This window comes from Polistes dominula, unplaced genomic scaffold (genome assembly GCF_049000335.1).
Source record: "Polistes dominula isolate Pdom_NZ unplaced genomic scaffold, Pdom_raw_medaka contig_373, whole genome shotgun sequence".
Taxonomy (NCBI): Eukaryota; Metazoa; Arthropoda; class Insecta; order Hymenoptera; family Vespidae; genus Polistes; species Polistes dominula.
This window is the reverse complement of record NW_028300899.1, coordinates 7472745-7496612: the sequence shown is the minus strand read 5'-3', so window position 1 is coordinate 7496612 and position 23868 is coordinate 7472745. Positions and strand designations below refer to the sequence as shown.

The window sequence follows — 23868 nt, the reverse complement described above, 5'->3', positions numbered from 1 at the left end:
TCCCAACAGGTGGCGCTCGCAAGCAACATTTTCAAAGTGTGTATGGAAGGTTGCATTCCTTTAGGCGTAGTGTTTTTATAAATAATAATTAAATTTAACTTTAATTTTGCAATTAATTATGCATATTCTTAGAATAATATTTAGTATTTTACATAAAAAGTAAATTTTGAAAGATTGAAATTATTCAATGTTAGACATTTAATGATCGTTGTAAAAATAATAAGTTTATTTGTTTCGTTTATCACTATCTATTGCTTTTTCGTCGCATTCGTTTTCAAATCACCCCCATTTTAAATAAGTTTTCTCTTCAATTCAAAAATGAGAACAAGACGTTTTAGATTGTAAACGACGATCATAATTGATGAACGTAGCGTAAAAGAGAACGATAATGGTGTGGACATTTGAAGACAATCTTGTAAAGATACTGTTTCATTTATAGTTACCTTTTATGGTCATTTCTCGCATAAGATATTAACGCTTTAGATTGTCGTAAACGTTTGTTAAAACTAAACGATGTAGAAGAAATACGTATACGTGAGACAACGGATCAGAATCAGATTGTTTGATAATAAAAAATATTTGAAAGGCCCTCTTTTACCTCGTAATCGCATCAATGTCGAATTTAATGAAAAAGTTGTTAAAAGGAAGACGAGATTGGGTCTGTACGCGGGAAACGAATCGGAAGGAATTAGTTTAACAGAGTTAAAAAGTTTTACAAAAATTTAGAAGGATTTCGGTATCTTCGGAAGAGATGGTAGAAAGATGATAAGAATACTATAGATAGAATATGTGGACCCATGGTTTGTCTTACCCTAAACTTTCTTTCGTAAACTTTACACGTAAAGTCCAAGCTTCATTCCTTTTAGAAAAACGAGGAATTCACGTTGATAAGCCTAAAAGAAATATATAGAGTAAAGAAAGGAAAGGTTTCGTTTAATTACTGGCCCGGAATCAATAGGCCATATGAATAAGGATAATTACATTTTCTTCCCATTAACTTAATTACTGTAAATCATATGGTACTGTTGCTGCTAAGGAGATCACTAATAGTCATAGTCATCGCGCAAATGATAAGGTAAGGAGTTTATCGAGTCGAGTAGTTAGCATAATGTTATGAGCGAAACGATTCGATGTTTTTCTGCAATTATGAAACTTCCGAGTATCGTTGAGAATGATTGAAATTGTTGATGCGACGTCAAGATAAAATATCTAACATAAGAGTGTAAAACTTGTAAAATATAATGCTTTTACTTTTTCGATTGAAATAATATCAGAAAATCTAAAATTGTTGAGCTCGAATGCAGATAATTAGAACACGAATGTATATCTGCTTAGCTTATTACAGGCGCCAGCAACCTACGCACATCCTACAACCTGTCCTATATATCCCAAACACTCATAAACGTACTAAAAGTGAATTTTTATGAAAGAAAAATTTCAATGTTTATCGACGTACGAATCGATTGATACATTTCTTTGATTTATCTCCGATACCGCATAAATATTAAACGAAGAGCAATAGATAATCGGATATAAAGATCGGCACGTGTAATTACGTAATTAATTGATATATTTTAAATGTTGTGAATTCAATTATCGCAATTATAGGAAAGAATAAGGAAACTTTGGTAGAGAAGCAGACGCGAAAATGACGTTTTTCAATTTTGCCCTACCGTTGCCATAATCTGCAATCTGTGAATTTTAGAGGTCTCCTACCTATATAAATTTCTCTCTCGTTACATAAATGAAGTCAATTAAATGATCCTTTATTACACTTACGAAGCGTTAGTAATTAATTTCACAAGAAAAGACACAAATCGAGAATTAATAGTAACGATTGACTTTCCTTCGCTTGAATCGATCTATTTGTTGTTACTTGATGAAGAATTTATCCGAGTGGAAAAGGGCTTAAAAATTTCTTTTTTCATTTCTCAACTTGTCTTACGTATCTTTGTTTTATTATTAGTTCTCGATATAGTGAAAATATAATAGTATATATATAGAAGAGAATCGGCGATAAATAGTGAATTACGCAGGTCCTTTTGGTGCGAAGGCGCCACTAGGTCTGTCTCCCATTTCTCCTTAAAACCATCTCGGAACTTAGATATATCTCCCTTTTGTCTTTTTTCATCTTTCTTTTCCGTCTCTTTCAATCCATCTGGGACGCTAAATTAGTTATCCCCCGCTTATATTAAAAAATATAATTTCCTAGGTCACCTGGCAACTCGTTAGATCTTCGCAAAAAAGAGAATATATGCTAATATAAATAGAAAATATGGTCAAGAAATATTTTTCAAGCTGTATGATTTAGAAAAGTTATTCTCGACGTAAATCACGACAATGTACAATAAACTGTCCAATGTAAAGGGAAGATAGGAAAGCCAAACAAAAGAAACTTGTGTCGTCGAACGAATATTTGTCAAGTCAAGACAAGTCTTGCTTGTTGCTTTTAATGAGCATATTCTACGTCATTGCGGCGAGATAATTGTTTCTCAAAATAATTACTCTCCAATGCAAAACCAACGCAATAATAATAGCGCTTTTTTTCTTACGAGAGAGTAGGTTTCTCTTAATTTTTCTTTCAAAAACACATGATGATCACTTTCATTTCATTTCTCCAAGCAACTTATGGTTTTTCTTCTACGTAAGTAAATACTTTCGTTTATTAGGGCTCTTGAAAAAACGATGAATCGTATTAAAGTATCCATTGCTTTAGACGCAAGTATTGTCTATTCCGTGTACTTTACGCGATGTGAGAGGAAAATGAAAATATTCGAAGGAGCTTTCGTTGTAGACATAAAAGTTACCATTGTGTATCTTCTTCCAATGTGCGCTGGTATATTAAATATATATATATATATATATATATATATATATATATATATATATATATATAACTATAAATACAAATTGCGAAGTTCGTTTTGAGATTAAGATCTTCTCTTTGGAGGGCACTAGTTCCAGACTCTTGATTTCTTTCTTTTTCTTTTTCTTTTTCTTGATTTTAAATGCACCTTCCTACGTAAATTCATCGAACGTACGTAATCGTAACTAGAACTCCGAGATTTCATCCTCATTTCTGTTTAAATAGAAAACAAATAAAATTCTCTAATAAACAAAATATACGCTTTTACGAACACATTGTTAATGATGAATTAAAAAGCTTCTTTTCCGAAAAAAGAGAGAGCGAATATTATATATGTGTCGATGGTTTACTTTTTCTTCGTGGGCAGGAATATTTGATGAAAGAAATACAAGTCAATTTGATTTGGCGCGATTCGTTGACTCGCCATTGATATTCTCATTGTCGTAGACGGTCCCCTACAACCGGATAGGAGTCATTCATGAAAGTTCATTCATGAGCGCGTTTAAGAAACGTCGATGCTCGGCGCCGAGACACAGAGTCTGCCAGTTATATTTTTCCTCTTTTCTTTTTCTCTTTGTTTCCCTTCCACCCTGTTTTGGCATCGTTGGTGGTTTCGTCGAATTTTTTCATAATATCATCGTCGTGGATTCCTGGATGAAGACTAAGCTCGATGACGTAATAAGAATAGAGTACGCCCCTAAGAGAAAAGAAGAAACGCAGGGATGACGATGATGGTGGTGGTGGAGGTGGAGGTGGTGGTGGTGGTGGTGGTGGTGGTGGTGGTGGTGCAACCATCCACAATGCTGGATAGAATTCTAGGAGAAATCTCTTGATGGTACGGAAGAAGAATGAAGAAGGGGGTGAGAGCTCGCGCTTGGTATAAATGTAGCCCGCGCAAGCTCGACCAATCACTCGTTCTCTAACCACCAAACTCCGCGCTACCAACGACCCCCTCCTTATTTTCCTCAGTGAACTACAACCCGCCACCCTCGACAGGAACTCGTGCCTCGTGACAACCTCGTGGTGGTGGTTACTTCTTCTTACCAGAGATTTTTCTCATTTCAAAAGATCCACTTGAAGATTTTCAACGCTAAAATGTCCACGGTGAGGAGAAAAATCCTAATATCTATTTATTTCTTTTTCCTTTTTTCCTTTTTATTATCATCATCGATGAAAGTTCGTTTTTTATTCAAAAGTGTGACTGCCGCACGAGAACAAGTGACAAGTCTCTAGCAATTCTTCCTTTTTAATTGAAATCTCCAGAAAAAATGTAAATCTTGAATCATGTACAAGTTGCATATGCATTATTTGTAAACTAATTCTCTAGGCTAAATTCTCTAACTTCTCTAAAGCAATTTTCTCAAGGACTATTAGTTTATAGACTGTTATGCCTCGGGCAATAAGTTGCGTTCGGTCGCAATCTCTTCTAACCCTTCGTTTCGTATCTCGAAAAAGCAATCAGAAATGCAAACGATCGACTCGCGAATGTGCTATCTAGGTTTGATGCACTTTTAAAATGTACTTTTAAAGTTCACTTTGGAAAATGAACTAGACAAATTGTCGAAACTTGTCGAACTCGTTCATCTTCTTCGTATGAGAATCGAATCGATCGACGATGAATCCTATTGTAACGAATAAAAAGTATCCTACAAATAATATCTGGCAAATAATAATATTTCTTCGTTAAATCATTGTTTGTAGAGTTTTACTCGAAACTTGATAAAACTAGATATACGCGAGTATTTCTATTCAAAGCGGGTACTTAAATTGTCGAATAAAAAAGTTTGCGCTTTTAACGAACTTTTGATAGATGATAATCCTTTTTATTATTTACGCTTATTGAGTACGCATTACTTAAGTAGATACATAACTGAATACGAGACGTTTCTAGTCGCCTACTTGTGAGTTTGCCAAATAAACTTTTCTCTTGCAAAAATATATACAAACTAAAAAGTTTTTCATTACTCTCAAGAAAATCATAAAAACGTTCATATTGTATCCTTATAAATATTCTATCCTCTTTTAACTCGTAGCAAAATCGAACGCTTATTTGTTTGGAATTATGAAGAGAAAACTTGTGAACCCGCGCGCGATAAAAGTATTATATAAGAAAGAGTAAACGCGTGATTTAAGAAACCTTTGGTGGATCAAGCTAACGAATGAAAATATTTACGAGATTAAACGAAAAACTTAAATGCGATTCGCGATCTCGTTGATCGATTCTCGTAGAATGGAGACAAAAGTCTCTTCTTTCGTTACGTTAAAGCAAAGAAAAAATTCGATGGCGACGAAGGGACGCAATCGAGCTAAAAGAAGGAGGAATCTTTTTATATGCCACGAGACAGAGAGTCGCCACTATGTCCTACATCCGCGATAGAGAAACTATCTCTATCTCTGTCTCTATCTTTATTTTCATTCTTATTGTCATCTCCCTCATCTTCTTTTGTACTTTCGAATGAAATCGATTCATCATCTTATTGTTAGATCATTTATTCGTTATCAATCCAAGAGGGTTAGTCAAATCTTGTCAAAATCAATCTTTTGTTTGACTTAGGGGAAAATCGGTATTACGAAAATCACGGAAATGATAGAAAAAGGGAATGTTGAAGATTTCTATTGCACGAGCTTTAACCGGATCTCGACGAGTCAGCGAGAATGAAGCGTTTTTGCGAAAACTCGAATTACATTTTTCTTTCTATTCTCTTTTGTAGTCATCTCTACCGATCTGCTATCGATCATCTCTCAACTTAAGACCTATTTGATATCTTTTTCTGTCACGTCACACATTCTTCTGCACGTCAACTATCGATTTCAAAAACTATTCTACAATCTACGAAAACAAATTTCATTTTATGAACATAGTTTACCATCTTCCTCCACAAAACGTCGTCTAAAAGTTTCAATTAATAGTAGTAGATCGTGGTTTTGTAAATTGATATAAAAGTTTACATCGTAGTAGCTGTTGCCTAGAGTTTCATTCTCGATTAGCCGTTTCGTTACCGCGATATGCAAATTGCCGATTAATTAATGAAATATAAAATCGATATAATGTCAAACATGTGACAAATCAAACTAACAAGGTGTTATATATATATATTGAAACGTTTCAAGCGATCAACGAAACTCCTCGACACGTTTCGTGCTCAAAGGCTTATTGATTAATCTTGCTAATAACGTGACCCCATGGTGTTACTTTATACGGGGCTTGTACGTGGTAGCATAATTGCTACATAAATCGTCATTCTGACGCCTTACACGCATTGCTTAGCGTCAAAATCTACGTACAGGAAAACAGAGAAAATCTTTCTAATGATCATGGCTTATTATCTCAACGCTAATATTACACCATTGGTGGTCGAGATATGCTTGAAAAATGTAGGTTTTTACAGGTACAATTTAATTTTCTAAAGTAAAAAAGAGAGGAACGCGTAATGTTTGGTACACATACGTAAATGTTGTAAAGATTAGTACGTAATTTTCATGAAGCACATTGTCCCTAGTGTGAATGCTAATGACCGAAATGCTGATACGTATATAAACTCGTATTCATAAACAATGTGCATTCGCTTTGATGCTTTTCAATAGAACAAACGATTGAATTGTTTCAATCATTCCCTAACTATTTCTTTTCATAGTTAGTTCCGTGAACGACCTATCGACTTTCTCACCATTTACGATGAATTTGGGAAAACTTTGGCATTCTTTTTATCAAATTAGCGCAAAAATTCGCTCCGATATATTTCAGTACATTAATGCAAAATAAGCATTAATTTTCTTTTTATTAAACGTACACATCGATGATTGTCCGCAAGTAATTGTGCAAATCGTTGAAATTCATCCTTGTATGAAAAGGAGACGCAACGTGCAATCGTTGCGGCTACCAGCGGCTTTTTTCGAGCCACACCACCAATCCATTTGTATAATTTCCGCAATTTCGATTGCCGCTAATTAACTAAATTCAGTCAGCTGCGACATCACGTAAACACCTACTCTCTCTCTCACACTCTCTGACATGTGCGCGTGTGTGTAGGTCCTTTGATAAATTTTCAATAGACGTGAGAACCCACGATCGAGGCAAACTAACGACCCAAGTTGAAACCCCTTAAAAAATTGTGTCTAAACGAACTTATATTATATCATATTTGAGATAGGATTAAATCGCTATTCAAATAAGACTGATTAATTTCGTAAAAATGAACGAGTTTATTGATATAACGAAATGAGACCTTACAATTAAGGCCATTGCCTTAATGACTTATAAATCTCTCTCTGTTTTCTAACGCTATGTATCACATATATTATATGGTTATGGTGAAATATTCGTAATTAACTAAACACATTATAATACGAAAAGGGAAGAAGATCGATGATAGGGGTAACGTGTTAATTTTTTCCGCGTATAGGTAAGAATTCTTCGGGGAGATAACAATTCTCTGAACTCATCGTCTTTGCTTATCGCTTTTTACTACTTGTTAAACGATTACCAGTATTAGCCGAAGAAAAATATTTTCCGTTATTTTCCATTCCATATCTTTCCAAAAAATCGATGTAACTTTAAAGTGTTCCCCCGTGACCGATTAAATCTTTCGAGAGGCTCGAATTATTTGAAAATCTAACCGTGAAGAATAACAAGTAAAACAGATATCCATACTTATTATAGGATAAATAACGATAAAAGCAAAATGAATTAACGAAAAGAAAGTTAATGCATATGACGAAACTCTTTTTTATGAGGTGTACGTTACGTGATCCGTGCGTCAATAATCCCTTGGACATTTATTCAGTTACCATCTCCCACTTTTCGAGTATCGAGTATCGAGTAAAATAACGAAGAAGGAATCATTGTACAATCAAGACAATCTTTCCAACTATGTATGTTTCTTGTTTTCTTTCATACTTTCGTTTGCTTTTTATTCCGAGTATCTCTATAGTGTGTGTTTTGAAAAAAATAAAACAAATCATATATGGTGGACGCTCGATAGAAACATCTTATTCTATCCTTCCTCTATTGCGAGATCTTATTTTTTTGAAGAAAAATGTTGGACAACATATATCCACTTATAGGAGTACATTATTTTCTCTTCTTTTTATACTTTTTCCTTTATGTGAAAGAAACGACATTGTTTTTCGTCAATTTCCGTCATACTTGTTACTGAAACTAACAAGGAGATTTCTTTCCATTCAATGATGAGTGTCTTAGAAAAGATAAAAGTATTGAAAAGAAAAAGTAAGTTTTTTCTTATATTTTAATAAAATGTTTAATTTGTTTATTAAAATAATATAAAAAATATAATAACATAAATATAAAAAAACATGTACGCAGATCACACAAGTCAGAAGCAAAATTTTCAAACAAGCAAGTTTTGAGAGAAAGAAACAAGTGCATAGTATTAGGAGTAGAACAATTTATTATATAATATTATTATAATTATTTATTTAATAATTATATAAAAACATTGCGCCTGTAGGTATGCAACCCTCCATACACACTTTGAAAATGTTGCTTGCGAGTGCCACCTGTTGAGACGGAATTTTTGTTCTGCCCGAAAGATAGGCAACCCGTAATACACGCGTGTATAAACAGTTTGGGTCGAAAAAAAATCCGTCCCAACAGATGGCGCTCGCAAGCAACATTTTCAAAGTGTGTCTGGAGGGTTGCATCCCATACAGGCGCGCATTTTTATAAATTATAATTAAAATTTAATTTTAATTTTATATGCATATTTTTAGAATAATATTTAGTATCTTACATGAAAAGTAAATTTTGAAAGATTGAAATTATTCAATGTTAGACATTTAATGATCGTCATAGAAATAATAAGTTTGTTTTATTTATCGCTACCTATATATTGCTTTTTCGTAGCATTCGTTTTCAAATCATTCCTATTCTAAAAAAGAAATTATTGTTAATAAATAAGTCTAATTTAATCATGTAATAATGAATGTTTCAGTCTAAAAATTTTCTTCGTCGATGCATCATCTTTATTCCTCTCTTCGTCTGCTATACTCACGCATGGTCGGACATGTTCGACGATGTGGATTGCGAGTACGTACTTGCTTCTTTGTAATTATTAATATTAAATAACACTAACAAACGATTATATAATAATTTGAATTTAATGATCATTTTGCAGAAAGTTTCCCTTTTATCCAACATGTCGAGGTCAAATGTTGACAAAACGAATGAATACGATTGGAGTTTATAAGGAATGCGATGAATCTAAAAGGGATAGAAATTGTTTAAACGGCGAAATAAAATCGCACGAAACTAATCGACACTTTGTCTCGAATCCAAGATCGAAATTTTGGAAAAGCCTTCTCGAGAGCGTAAGTTTAAATACTATAATTAAACTTATCTTTAGACAATTGATTTTTTTTCTATAAATCTTATATTTAGGGGATCAGCCTAAATGCCATCCATGACATCTACGATTCGGATTATGATAGACAATCGAAAAAAAAGAAGTACAGCAACCAAAGAATACCACTGATCGACGCGATCTTTCTGTCAGACTTGACCAACTCGAACGACTATTAATTTGGAAAATGCCGAAATAAATGTCACGCGTTAAGCTCAAATATCTCACAAAATTCTAATTTTCTATAAATGCCTTACTCTCTTGCTCATATTTCATACATTGACTTTACAACTTATTTACATATTTAAATCTATGTATATTTATTTCCTCGTATATGTGCATGTAAACATTTGGAAATGAAAAAATAAGTATGAATTTTCTTGATAAATACATCGAATAAGAAGAAAAATCATTTCTTTTTGCCTTGTCTTATTCGCTTTGCAATGATATTTCAACCATTTTTAGCTTGTAAATTATATAAGTAATCTAGAAAACGACACACCCTGTATCATTTATGTTCATTTATCATCGTTAAAAAAATAAAAGTCATCATCAAAGAAATATATTTATTATATTCTATAAAATATCAGAATCTCTCTATTTTCATCTACGTATGATATGTGGGTGTCGAAAATACGAGTATTCTTATGTACAAACAATGGAAATTTATTCCTCCAATAACAAATAATAAAGAATCTTATCATTATATCATTTGCTATAAATTTGATTATCTTTACTTCTTACGAAATATAATTTCTAATCATATCTATTTTGAAATGATGTAGTAACTTGTCAAGACACCCTGTATGCCTCTGAATACCTCATGATAACCTCATGTCATCTTATGCGCATCCGCATCGTGTCCTGTCCACCGGTATAATATATACAATTGTTGTGCTATTATTTAAAGTTGTTACTTATAAATAAAAACAATATTGATTTAACGTTTATTTATACAATTGAAGATCTAGTCATTCAATATGATTAATATAACGAGATCAATCATAGGAACAGGATACAAAAATCATAGAAATTTATTTTTGAGGTTAACTCGTGATACCAAAAACATTTGCAATGTTAACTATAAACCGAACAAAATGAATAAATTATTGTTAAGACCTAGAGAAAAATTTAATTACTATGTTATTAATCGAACTTATAGTAATCAATTAAGTAATATAAATGTACAATCAACAAAACAAGAATTACATGATGATTATAAAGATGAAAATGTACTAACGGAAAATCAATATGCTCGCAATTATTTTCTAAATTCTGTTCATTATAATAAAACGACTGTACCTCAAAGGAAATTGGAAGTAATTATATCAGATGCAGAGGCAGAAGAATTATTAAATAAAGATTGGTCGACGGCTACTATCAATGATCTGGTTTCTGCTTTAAAGAGATTGTCACATCATATAGAAAATCAAAGTGATCATGATGTTATGCATCAACTGCCAAAATATAATCTTATCTTACATGCTTTAAAAAAAAATAGTAATCATCTTACATATGATTTATTAGAAGAAATATTAATCAGTTTAATACCATTTCAGAAACATTTGGGAAGAACAAAAGAATTCAAAGATTTAATGGCATCACTAGATAATTATTGTGCAAAACAATATATAAACTGGCCTATTGAATCAATGTTTTTAATAAGTGACGCATTTTATTGTCTTTACTATTACAATAGTAATTTTGTATGGAAATTTATGAGAAAAATGAATTCAAAGCTAAATAAACTAACAACAAATAATCTTGTTCAACTTATGTTTCTTGTTAATATTAGACGTGATAATCCACTAAATATGTACGAAGTCGAATCAGTTCTAGACCAACATTTAGATGATCTTACTATAAATGAATTAGGTCTGATAGCGATGGGATTTTTTAAAAGTAAGTCGAAAATCCGAGATTCTGCACTATTGAAACAAATGACAGATCGTTTAGCTCGTGATATAAATATTGTGGATAAAATCAGCTTAACATCTTTATTAAAACTTATACGGTAATAAAACATATTAATATTAAGCTTTAAGTTAACTTTATACAATAATCAAATAATATCGTATATGTGTCTATTTTAGGTATAGCATGAAATTTAACGAATTGGAAAACTTGAAATTGTTAATGAAATGTATCAGTCCAATGCTTCCTACATACGATTTTCAAAGTCTAGGACATATAGTACACGTTTTTGCTAAAGCACATTTGTACTCAAAACCCTTTATGGATGTCATTATAACAAGGTAATTGAAAATTTCCTAAATCAATCAATTAAGATTATAAAAGTAATGAAACTTTAATGAAATTATTCAGTTTTTTCAATAACATCGAAAAAGCAAGATTGAAAGACATAGAAAAATTGACATTTGCCTTATGTATATACTCTTTTGAATCAACACATCCTATATGGAATAAAATAGTTGACGAATTAACTTGTCGTATATCCAACGATAAGAAAGAAATATTTAAGTAAGTTTCCTTTTAAAACTATACTTTTATTATTTATCAAAATGTGTTTTAAGTGCTGAAAAGCTTTAATGTTATTTCAAATTGCTTTTGCCTAGATTTCCATGGATATTTGTTAGTATTATTAGGTATTTATGCTTTTCAAACGTTTATCCTCTTCATTTGATAAAACTAGTATTAGATCCATCTTATGTTAGCATAAGATGCAAAGGTAATGTTTATTTAATTGGCTGGGAATATTCCATAATAGAATACTGTGTAAAGGTAGAACAACCTGAATATACTGGACCATTTCTTTCGGAAAATATTCTTCTAACTTCAACTAAGGTATATAAATATTATTTACTTCATTTGGTAATATTCTGTAGATATTTTTTTATTGAAAATAATTCACAATTAGAGATATAAATGAGAATGTGTGTTTTATAATAGCGACATTGGAAGATAATGGATTTGGAGAATTCATCCTTGATTCGTAAAATATTTAATGAAGTTATGTTTGTCCTGAAGGTATGACTATACTTATATTTCAATTTATTCAATTAATCTCTGTCTATCTAATCTATGATATTGTAATATAATAATATAATAATATTAGGAGACTGTCGTAAAGGACGTAGATTTATATAATGGTAGAGTATTACCTCAATTTGTAAAAAATAATATTGTCGTTGGTATCGATGAACATCAGAATTTCATCTCAGCAAAACCAATTTTATCAAAAAAATCTGAAACTGACATTAAGAGAGTAGATGATACATTTCCAGAAAACATTAAATGGCTAATATTTGTTGTATTTCATTATAAGCATACAATAAGAGAAACTAATAGTCCAACAGGCATTCTAATGGCAAAATTAAGGCAACTGAAACTAATTGGATATACGCCTATTGTAGTAAGTTTAATATTTTACATTTCAGACAATTTTTCACATTGATATGTCAATTCTAATATGAATTCAAATTCATGTATTACATTTTAGGTTTCGAGTCATGAATGGTTTCAATTAGGAGGAAATATAGAAGGGAAAACGAATTATTTGAAAAATCTTATAACAAATGCAAAATAACATAAAAGAAATGTAATATTGGATATAGACACACACACACACACACACAAGAATAAAATAGACTATTTCAATTAAAGCGATTTTTACCCAATATATTTTGTTTAATTCATTAAAAATATTTGAGGTAGCCAATAATTAAGAAACGTATTAAAAACCAAGTTAGTTATCAACAAATCTGTGCATTAGCTTTTTACTATATTCAAAAGCTAAAAATAATGTTGCAGTTGCTGGTATTGTTCTTATTAAAGTTGGCGTTAGACCATTATACAATGCCCCAATTCCTTCCTTTTTTATAATATCTTTTGTGATCACTAAAGCAGATGTTTTTAGATTTTGTACCTTCATAAATTATAACGAAAGATTAATAAACATGCTAAAACTATTAAATCATAAGATAGAAAATATCATTAGATAAGTTAAAAGATATTACTGACTTGTATTCTACTTTTAACTACGTCTGCTGGAAAAATGACAAGCCAAAAAACCGTACCACCCACACCACCAGCTATCACCGTTTTTTGCCAACCAATGTCATCTCTCTTTTGATTCGAATTTGCTAAAAGTTCTCTTGTAACTTCATAACCACCAAAAAAAAGAAATAACCTGGCATTTCTCTGGCTATGGTCGAGGTTAGACCCGTAAATAGACCTCTTATACCTTGTTCTCTAAGGATATTTCTAGTCAACTCCCATGGTCCTATTCGTTTCTATGCAATCATTAATATTCATAAGATAATCATTTAGTATATTACAAAATATATTCATTGTATTTTATTACCATAATTGTGTTTGGCATGTTGGTCTGATATTGCATTTCGTGCATTGCTTGTAATTTACACTTAATGAGTTCTGTTGGGCATAATGTTAATGAAGAAAAAAATGCAGCGGAAAATCCAGCACACGCATTGCCCAATGAACTAAGATCCTCAACTTTGTCTAAACCTTTGTACATATAAAATTAAAAATTAAAAAGCTTGACTAACAAATGATGTAACTAAAGTAAACAAATGAAAAATGTAAGAAAAACATTTACCTAATATTTTAGAAACAACTTTTTGGCATCCACCATAAGCAGTGAATAATACTGAATTTTCAGCTACATTAGCTACAATAGCAGGCACAGTTCCTGCATATAAACCTCTTACTATTCCATCTGTTTTAACTGTTTTTACAAAACAATCAATCATTCCTTTGTAAATCGATGGAAATGTTTGCATTTTTACTTTAACTGTATCCAATGGTTGACCAATATATACTAATGCTACTCCACCTGTAAAAGTGCAAGTTTATCGTGATATTTTTTTATTTTATCAATCGTTTAGCATTGTTCTCTTATCAATGGGAGAAATATGGAAAAGAAAAGAAAAAAGAAAACAAAAATATTGGAAAAAAAACTTGGAGAATTGCAAGTCACAAGATAAGGAGATATTGTTTTATAATAAATTAACATTTTCTACAAGAAATATGTATTAAATGTTACATAGAAAAGACATGAATAACTTGATATTTACCAATTGAACCAGCAAGAAAGTCAATAATTCCATCCTTTAAATTGTTCATATAATTAGGTTGGTCTTGTACAGATTCAAGTGGCATTTTCTTTCTATTATAATTAAGTTTAATAAATGCGATATTTCTATATGAGATAAGAATGAAAATGAAAAAAGAATAAAAGCATGCTTAAACACTCATACGAAACAGGTTGAAAGGTCCACAAGATTTCGACAGCAGACGCATGCGCATTACTAGGTCTACAGACTACGGTATGATCCAGTTACGGATGCAGGGCTTGAATAACAGATGATTGAATAACATTGTTTGTTTTAATTACAAATATTAAATGTACGAAGATAAGATCTCGATAAGATTTTGCATCGGATCAAAACGAAAAATTCATTTGTTTGTCTGAACATAGCTATAAAAGAAGGTTATCTACAAATTTGAATCTTTGATTGATAAAAAGTTGCAAATTGGAGAAAACTTAGAATTATATACAAATATATATGAGACAGATCTTATACTATTATCACTCATTATTGTTAAGTAAAAAATGTCGACACTGTTGCTTAGTTACAGCAAGATGCAACATATGGTTACTATGGTAACGCAGAAATGTAACTAAAGAACAATAAATAACTAGAATGTTCTAGGCACTTTACTAACACGCGATAGTAGCAGCACATGTCGAATCCCTTTAAATTAGATAGAAGGAAGGTATCGACCTCGCAACAACGAATTCACTTTTAATCTCGCAATTATTTTCGAAAGATAGTTCCTCGGACGTTCTAAATTAAAATTGCATCTAATGGAAATTTAAAAAATATAAAATAAAAACAGGTAAGAGAGGCGAAAGAGCTACAAAGGAGGGGGAGAAAAATAGAGAGAGAGAGAGAGAGAGAGAGAGAGAGAAAAGGAAAAAAAGAAAAAAGAAAAGAAAAGAAATAGAAAGATGGTCCATCGAGCAAAGTCCCTAAAGGATGATCATACTCTGTCGTATTCCAGAGTGCACATATGTGTATGCATGACGTACGCTACAGTCATATACTCGAAAAAGATGGATCTTCTCTCCTATCAGCTGAATTAAAAGATCTCGTCGAAGGTCTTCCCTTCGTAAAGAAAAGGAACGAGTTCTTTTACTTTTGAATTAAGCGGCGAGAATAAATTTTCGACGAATTGCAGACTCGAGTGTGAAAGTGTGCGTCGCGATCGGATCTGCCATGATATAGGTCCGAACGCGTCTTCGCGGCGCCCGAAAATAGTTGAGGACCGTTAGAAAAATGCGTGAATACTGCTATAAGGAGTGTTATTTCGTGGTAAGTACGCTCCTTGTCGAAAAGTCAGGATTTTCTTCGATCCGAGGAGTGAAGTGAATAAAGATATCAATCCGGTTAACGGTTTTTAGAGAAGCTCGGAAAAGGCAGAGAGCCGAGTAAAGCGCTCGGATTCTACCTGCGCCATTAGCGTTTAGGGCATGGTCCTAGTACATCCCTATCTTCCTTTACGATACTTACAACAATTCGTGAAAATTTAGGGAAATAACATACGGTCGTGCTTTTCTTACACTACTTCCAATTCTTCTCTCCGTTTGATCGACGATGCAAAAAAGTTTAATCAGTATGCACTTCGATCGATAACGCTGTGCTATACTAAACTTTTTCCAATTGGCCGTGATGACTTTCCAAGTAAAACATTACTTTATATTTTTCTTTTTTTTTCTTTTTTTTTTTTCCTTTTGTATCCTTTTTCTTTCCTTTTTTTTTCATTTCATATTTTTACCAAACCATCTTTCACGTTCAACTTCAATTACGTTAATTAATATTTACTATTTATTTGTTACATTCCCCATTGAGAATAATCTATGTTTAACGAGAGTTTTTATCGATCGAAATTTACCAGGATGTCCTTCTATTTAATTACGAATGATAACTTACTAATGATAACTTTGACGAAATGACATGCAACGTTTATACTTTGGTTGCAAACTATCTTTTAATTTAACGGTGTGTTTGCAGTAAAAGTCCGGATTGCAGAATGGTGGTAGATTGTTTCTCGATCCAAGGCTCAGCAGCTGCAGCACGGAAGCAGGAGCGAAGGCTAGGTGGATCCGTAGGTGCAAAAATGCAATCAAATGCCCTTAACAGTGGGAATGGAGGTGGAGGTGGAATGACACCGAAAGAACTTTCAGATAACGATGACCTAGCTACTTCCCTCGTGCTAGATCCATATTTAGGATTTACCACTCATAAGATGAATATAAGGTATATAATGTATTATTCAATTGAATCTTTCCCATTTGACGAATCCCATTTGTTTATTATAGATATCGACCGCCCAAAGCAAATAAAGAAGATTTACGCAAAATTATTTGTGAATTTATTCAAACGCAAAATTATGATAAGGCTTATAAAAAACTTATGGGTGGAGATTGGGGAGCGAGACTTCCTCACACTAAATCTAAACAACAACAGATTAATTTGGAGAAACATGTAAGCAATGTTTAAAGTATATTTTCCTGATTTACTTGTATACAATACAAGTATGTATTTCAGAAACATTACAAATTGTTTCACTTTTATAGATTTACAGGTATTTGAGAGTGTTCGATAAAGATTCTGGATTTGCCATTGAACCGTGTTATAGATACAGTTTAGAAGGACAAAAAGGAGCTAAGATATGTGCTACTCGTAAGTGGTTAAAGCATGAAAAAATATCTTGTCTCGTCGGTTGTATTGCAGAACTTAGCGAAAAGGTTTGTTGTTGCGACATAACTACTTTAGTCAAACTAAGCATAAATTATCAGTACTTCAAAGAGAATATTTTTTCTTTTTTATAGGAAGAAGCTGCTCTTCTGCATCCAGGGAAAAATGATTTCTCTGTGATGTACAGTTGTAGAAAAAATTGTGCTCAATTGTGGCTAGGTCCTGCAGCTTATATAAATCACGACTGTAGAGCCAATTGCAAAGTTAATAAATATATATTTTTGATATTAAATGAGATTATTAATTTCGCAATATCCTATGCACAAATATATTTATATACTTCGTAATATTTTTCAGTTTGTAGCTACCGGTCGAGATACTGCGTGCGTCAAAGTACTACGAGATATCGAAATAGGCGAAGAGATAACTTGTTTCTATGCTGAAGATTTTTTTGGAGATGGAAATTGTTACTGCGAATGTGAAACGTGTGAAAGAAGAGGAACCGGAGCATTTGCCAGTCAGAAACCTGGAGAAGAACTTTCTTCCGGTAGTTGAAGTACAAATTTGTTTAGTAAAAATCTAACACTCTTTATTAAAATCTTATAACATTTTAGGATACCGCTTAAGAGAAACGGATAACCGCATTAATAGAACAAAGCATCGACAACAACCATTGGGTAGAAACAAACAACAAGCTGATGGTGCTTTGACAGAAAAAAATGCAGTCCTCGTTGACAATGCAGCTATTGCTCCCCAGTCTCTTAGTATGAAAGAATTACGGCGCAAAGGACTTACCAAGTATGATGCAGAACTTTTGATAGCGCAAGGCTGTAGATTTTCAGATATCGCTCAACAACAACCATCGATAAATAATGGAGAAAATGTCTTGCAAACTTCTCGACCTCATCCCTACACCAATACTAATTCTGTGACAAGAAATCTTCGAAACAAGGTGCAACATAACAAATGCGAAAACAATAGCAATGAAAGAAATATAAAAACTGGTCAAAGTCTCCGAGCTTCCAGGTAATATCTCTAATTAAATTCAATATTTTATTTCATATTAAAATTTTGTTTGTCCTTTTTAAACTTATGTTGTTATGTGCATTTATGTATAGGCTTCAAAAGAGAACAGAGTCCAAAAGATCAAAGAATAATGAAAAAAGTGAACCTATCTGTTTGGATGTATCTATAGAAAAAACTTCGTCAGCATTAGAATCAGATGATCACAAAGAAAAATTAGATAGAACAATAGCAGATAAAGAAACGGTATTTTCAAGAGTGCCGAAACACCATGTTCATGATACATCATCTTCGTCTCCAAATTTTGAGCCTGATCTTCGAGATTCTATTCACAATGCGTCAAAGCAGTTGACTTCCTCTGCCTTTCAAAAAGAATGTTCTATTAGATTAATTGTTGGAAATACAAGACACGCAAATAACGATAACATAGAAGAGAAAGGAATACCTAAACTTGCGGTAGAAGTTGATCGAGATATTTTAAGTAATATTGACACTTTCAGTTATAAAAAAAGACATTATAGTACAAATTCCTGTGATTCAGTTCAAATAAGTTCTACATCCCTGCCTCATGTCGATCATTTAAGTGCCACGAATAATCATGAACCAGGTATACAAAATACAAATAATACATCTAACAGTTTTTGCTGCACTTTACCGAATACGCAAAATGTTAATGAAAAAGGCAACCTCTGCGAAACACCTGAAAAAATGTCTAACAATTGTATTAATAAGTTAACGACATGTTCCAAATCAGTGTTAGTAGATGACGCGAAAAACGATAGTAATGTTGTATATAATGAATTTTCTCAGGAGATCAATTGTTATAATTCACCGATGTATAGAAACATTTCTCGGAATAATGATTTTCGAGAATCCAATAGAATATCTTCTATTTCGTGTGAAATTAGATCTGATGACGAGTGCCGCAAAATGGATACTGCAAGTATAATAATAGTGGATAATAAATGTGATAGGGTAAAAGAAAAGGTGGAAAATATTGTGAGTGATCCAACGAATACTTCTGTTAACGTTGGATTTTGTGAACTTGATACAGTTAAAGATACTGCCAATATAAAGAGTGAAAGTGTTAAAAGTGTTCAAATGTCTTGTAATGCAATTTTGGATCATACAAATGAGCTTGATCCAAAAGGCAATACGTATTTTAAAAATATTCAAAGCAAAGTAGATGTCAAACCTGAAGACTGTGAAATACCTGAAGTCAGTACAACAGATACTGAATCTAAGATTCTAACGGCTAAAGAAATTAGCACAAACTTAAGTAGAATTGAAGAAAATGACTGCATTGCGAGTGTTAATGATACAAATTCTGACGATAGTTGTAGTTTTACAATGAAAAGATCCACCCATCAACAAAAGGAGATAACGACGGATGTGCCGCAAAAATCGCGAAAGAATCAGAAAAGTACAAAACGTTGTTCAAAATCTCGATTCAATGAAATCATAACTGATGTGCAATGTCATACAGAAAATAGTGGGAATGCGGTGGTAACTAAGAACTGTGCTAAAACGGAAAAAGAAAAAAGTAGACTAACAAGGAGTCAAAGAAGGGATCAGCAAAGACCACAGGCTTCTGAAATTGGAGTAGCGGATGATGATTCAGGCATACAGGGTGATATATATGAATTTAGCGAAAAGGAAAGTAACTTGGAGGATATTGGTATACCATCGATAATACGACGCGGCAAATGCGAAAGTAATCGTCACATGTCTGGAGTTTCGTCGCATCTTGAAGAAGTACAGTGTAATAACGAATATAATAAAACTGACCCTCCGATATTGATACCTGAAGAACCATGGCCTCCATCTAGTAATGTGAATCATTCTACGGAAACGGATATCAGTAGCCAATCGAGAGAAAACTCTGTCGATGTTGGTGAGAGTTTGAAAAGGTATGCTTTTGCAGTTAGCAAATCTATGAGCTATTATACACAGATATACATAACACTTTTAACTAATATCCAACTAATATATAAACACAAATTGAAATGCTGTTTTTCCAGATTGACCGTTTGCAACAATGGTAGTATAGAAAAAAGACCAACGTTATCCGAGTGTCAATGGCAGACTGACAATAGTAATTGTCGAGTTTGCCCCACAACTCCTGAAAGAACTGGTGGCAGATTAAAGCTCACATTACGTATGAAACGTTCTCCAGTTTTAGATGATATAGTAGAATCAGGTACTAGTCTGAGCGAAGACAGTTACGAACCTGAATACGAAGTATTACGCGTTGAAGGAGTTGAAAGAAGTAAACGTCGGAAGAAACATAAAACTCGGGATAGAGAAAGACGGCATAAGAAACGTGAATCAAATCCTGATCCGCCTCCACCACCTATGAAAAGATTGAGATTAATTTTTGGAAATGAAACACACACTATTGATCTGCCACATTCTTAACAGCTATAAAATTCATTGTGTATACATTCTCATTGATTATAACAGACTATTATTATCATTATAATTTAATTTACGCACTGTCAAGAATTTAAGCCTCCTTGTCCTTTAAGATTTTATATAGGTATTGTTTATGATTCATTATTAACAACAAAAGAAACATGACCTATTAGATTTTTCTATTTTCTTTAGTTCTCTTCAATTTTTAATTTATTCCTTGTTCTTTTCAATTAAAATGTACTTATATTCCTGTAACAACGAATAGCTAAAGGCCTAGTAACGTTCTTCAAATATGCTTATAAATTGAACAAAATATGTCATTTTTATATGAACACAAAAATATCATCTATAAATTCTATATATGAAACTAAAATTGGCAAATGATATTAGATTTGGAAAGATTAGTCCATAATATAGAAATATTTATGCAAAATAGTTTCATAAAATGACTTGTTCAGTCATCGTAATTATTTAGTCATCGTAATCTAGATAAAACACAAACATTTTTTTTCTACTTATATTGTGTTGATTAGTAAATGAAGTATTAATAGATAATTATCCGAAAAACTTAACTCTCTTCCACAACTTTGATGTTTTAAGATATAAAACATCAAAAATATACATTTTAGTGGCTATTTGAAATATTAATTAACGAAATTCACGAATTAGATGAAAAAATGTTTCTCATGTAAAGTTTATATATAATATTGATTCTTTTTTAACGATAAATAATTGTGGTTAAATAGGACAAGGTATACTACACACTGTGTCTTTGTGTGTTACTGCAGGCAACACGGATAAAAGAGAAAGATCCACACACACTTATACTATGTATAATAATTAATATTAAATAATTGAATTGGCTAAGTAATAGCCAGCATGTAATAATTATTATTTCCAAATGCGTGATCGAATTTCATGATAACTTTGTAAATAATACTTATATATAAATATGTGTGTACGTTGGCGCCTGTAGAAAACAATGTACATGCGTATTTGTGTGTAAAAAGAATTCGTATTTGTATTCTGTATCTGGATGTAAATCAATGCTTTGATACGAATTAATATCAAAAACGAGCATTAACACATACCAGGGTATTATACCGAATGCTACTACCATTTCATTAATTGTGCAAAAGTATTAAAAGAAAATTTAGTTAGTGACACAGGCTATGAAATGCTTACTTGAATATTCCGAAATTTTTTTTTGTTATAATTTAAAGCAATCGTTATAATATACTTTTGGAATATTATATTTTCTGTTACATTTATCCGCATAACGTGATGTGACCTGATATCACTTGAATTTATACATACGTAATCGAAGTCGCTAACATAGCACTAATTGTAAAGAGCTGTTATGTTTATTAACAAATTACAACATATTTAAAACATTATAAAAATCATTAAATAGCAAGGAAAATTATGCACATACATTTTGTGTGAGCATATACTATTGTACATAAAATTGTAATCGTTTATTGAGATATTTGCCAGATAAAGGTTCTTATTTCGATTATTTTATGTGGTATAATATATAAGTTTATTATTTAAATGGGCCGTTACTTGTAATATAAGTACTATTTGGATCTGTGTATTATACATGTTATTTAATAATTAGGTGTATATTTCTTTATTATTTAGGAACTATGCTTATGACAAATTATAAGGGAATTATAAGTAACAAATTTTACATCACCGCGACTGCAATAAAAATATCTTCATATAATAATAATAACAATAATAATAATAATGATTATTATAATTATAATGATAATAGTAATAATAATAATAATAATAAATAATATAAAGTAAGCCGATGACACCAACAACAAAAATATTGAAAATTCCAAGTAAAATATTTATCAGTTACATTTGCATACAAAACTTATTTCAATTTGCATCTTTTAATATATGATTTAGACAGCGCTTTTTCTGCTATAAATAATTATGAATTAATTATAGTATCGTATATATAGAAATAAATACGAAATAATACGGCAGAATTAAAACTGTAATAGTTCATATGTAAACAAATTGTATCTATTTTTGTGCCTCTTATCTGCATGGCTACGGTACAAAACACAAGCAATCATTAATATATTTTTATGTGTTTTGTATCTCAATCATTTTTGTGATCAAATCAATGTAAATATTACTAAATAATACTACTAAGTATTTTTCTTAGTTTTCTCTTTTTTCGGAGAATATTTAAGCCGATAAATTGAGTATTGCCTCTTGATATATTATAATTACTCTAATGTCTCATGAAAACAGGTAATGGGTACAATAGCACGATTTAAATATGCATAATTACTAGTAATTTTCTAGCTAATTCTAATTATCTACTGGCAATTTCAACGTTTATTTATATATGCAAGAATGAATAATTTAAGTGTAAATCCTATATTATAATGTATAGGGAATTTATTCAATTACATAAAAATAGAAAATAAAAAAATAAAGCGCGTCACTCATTCAGAAGAGATAAACAAAATAAATTTCATTTGAATGGATTTCAATTTGTGTACTCTCCAAAATTGAAAACTACGTAAATGTTTACTTTATATTTATTTCAATATTATGTGCATTTTATAGAATTTTATTAAACATTTTTTTCTTATATAATAACGTGTTAATCGTTATATCCACATTGATTATCTGAAATATAATCTAAACGTAACGGCCCATTTTATTATTTAATCTTCGATGATGAAAGAAAAAGCCTCATGTGACAATAGAAGACTATAAAATTGTGGTTCTTCGTGTAGTTTGAATAACGTATTTTCGATGGATATGCATGATGAAGGAAACACTACGTCCATATTTTGAATGCGTTCACAAATGTATTCTTAAAACAAACTAAATTATTAGTCAAAGTAATGCGTATGAGTACATTTTCAAAATTAAATCTAATCTTATAATTCTATTAAATCTATGAATAAATATTTAGCTTTCATTGTCGGCAGAATCCACATCACTGCCACTAATAAAAAAAATCCTGTTTTTTTAGCGTTCACGAGATTTTGTGAAGTGCAATGTTATTAGTATCATGATTATTATAATACCTATAAACAAGTTTTACGTATGTATGGCGTTAAAAAAAACAAACAGAAATATTATTGAAGATTCATCAGAATAATTCATATACTTTCATCTTCATCTGTTCATTATAATTGTATTGTTGTCTTTGTTGAGTAATTCGACAAATGATTTATTAAAACAAAAAATATATATATAGACAATGTATATTACCATATTATTATTTTCTATGATTTAAGATATAGTAATAAATCAATCACATAATGAAATTCTTGACTTGTTATTTTACATTGACGAATATAAAAGGTTAACACACGATTTAGAATTATTAATCTCTACCTAGAATTATTTCTATTCTTCTGTAAGAATTTATGAGGGATTACTGCTATTCTTACTAACAGATTAGCCATCAAATATT

General features: G+C 31.4%; 4 protein-coding genes and 1 long non-coding RNA gene across 8 annotated transcripts; 3 read left to right on the top strand and 2 right to left on the bottom strand.

Moving 5' to 3' along the window:
- Nucleotides 1–3772: 3772 nt before the first annotated feature.
- On the top strand, nucleotides 3773–9485 carry LOC149033508 (uncharacterized). Of its 2 annotated transcripts, XM_089179318.1 has the most exons (4): nucleotides 3773–3970; nucleotides 8818–8912; nucleotides 9001–9193; nucleotides 9264–9485. In XM_089179318.1, the coding sequence occupies exons 1-4, from the start codon at nucleotides 3962–3964 to the stop codon at nucleotides 9402–9404; spliced, it is 438 nt and encodes a 145-aa protein (XP_089035444.1). In that variant the 5' UTR covers nucleotides 3773–3961; the 3' UTR covers nucleotides 9405–9485. The 2 variants fall into 2 exon arrangements, with proteins under 2 accessions (XP_089035444.1, XP_089035445.1); XM_089179319.1 differs by lacking the exon at nucleotides 3773–3970 and having other exon boundaries at nucleotides 8809–8912.
- Nucleotides 9486–10058: 573 nt separating this feature from the next.
- LOC107067647 (non-canonical pre-mRNAs endonuclease FASTKD5, mitochondrial) lies at nucleotides 10059–12863 on the top strand. Its single transcript, XM_015323317.2, has 7 exons — nucleotides 10059–11239; nucleotides 11319–11480; nucleotides 11551–11706; nucleotides 11802–12030; nucleotides 12136–12213; nucleotides 12302–12598; nucleotides 12686–12863. The coding sequence occupies exons 1-7, from the start codon at nucleotides 10206–10208 to the stop codon at nucleotides 12770–12772; spliced, it is 2043 nt and encodes a 680-aa protein (XP_015178803.1). The 5' UTR covers nucleotides 10059–10205; the 3' UTR covers nucleotides 12773–12863.
- On the bottom strand, nucleotides 12064–12475 carry LOC149033507 (uncharacterized). Its single transcript, XR_016178844.1, has 2 exons — nucleotides 12348–12475; nucleotides 12064–12265 (listed from the first exon to the last, which is right to left on the bottom strand). It is a non-coding gene; the product is annotated as an uncharacterized LOC149033507 (long non-coding RNA).
- Nucleotides 12864–12887: 24 nt separating the features above from the next.
- Nucleotides 12888–14886, bottom strand: LOC107067648 (mitochondrial ornithine transporter 1). Its single transcript, XM_015323320.2, is given in 7 exon segments — nucleotides 12888–13111; nucleotides 13207–13367; nucleotides 13370–13478; nucleotides 13550–13713; nucleotides 13805–14041; nucleotides 14283–14374; nucleotides 14603–14886. Coding segments are annotated over 6 exon segments (936 nt in total). The 5' UTR covers nucleotides 14368–14374; nucleotides 14603–14886; the 3' UTR covers nucleotides 12888–12931.
- Nucleotides 14887–14958: 72 nt separating this feature from the next.
- Nucleotides 14959–23657, top strand: Hmt4-20 (Histone methyltransferase 4-20). 3 transcript variants are annotated; one of them, XM_089179310.1, is made up of 9 exons: nucleotides 14959–15108; nucleotides 16284–16529; nucleotides 16592–16757; nucleotides 16850–17020; nucleotides 17105–17233; nucleotides 17328–17517; nucleotides 17585–17996; nucleotides 18089–19903; nucleotides 20015–23657. In XM_089179310.1, the coding sequence occupies exons 2-9, from the start codon at nucleotides 16303–16305 to the stop codon at nucleotides 20409–20411; spliced, it is 3507 nt and encodes a 1168-aa protein (XP_089035436.1). In that variant the 5' UTR covers nucleotides 14959–15108; nucleotides 16284–16302; the 3' UTR covers nucleotides 20412–23657. The 3 variants fall into 3 exon arrangements, with proteins under 3 accessions (XP_089035436.1, XP_015178802.1, XP_089035437.1); XM_015323316.2 differs by lacking the exon at nucleotides 14959–15108 and adding an exon at nucleotides 15122–15584; XM_089179311.1 differs by lacking the exon at nucleotides 14959–15108 and adding an exon at nucleotides 15817–15953.
- Nucleotides 23658–23868: the final 211 nt, after the last annotated feature.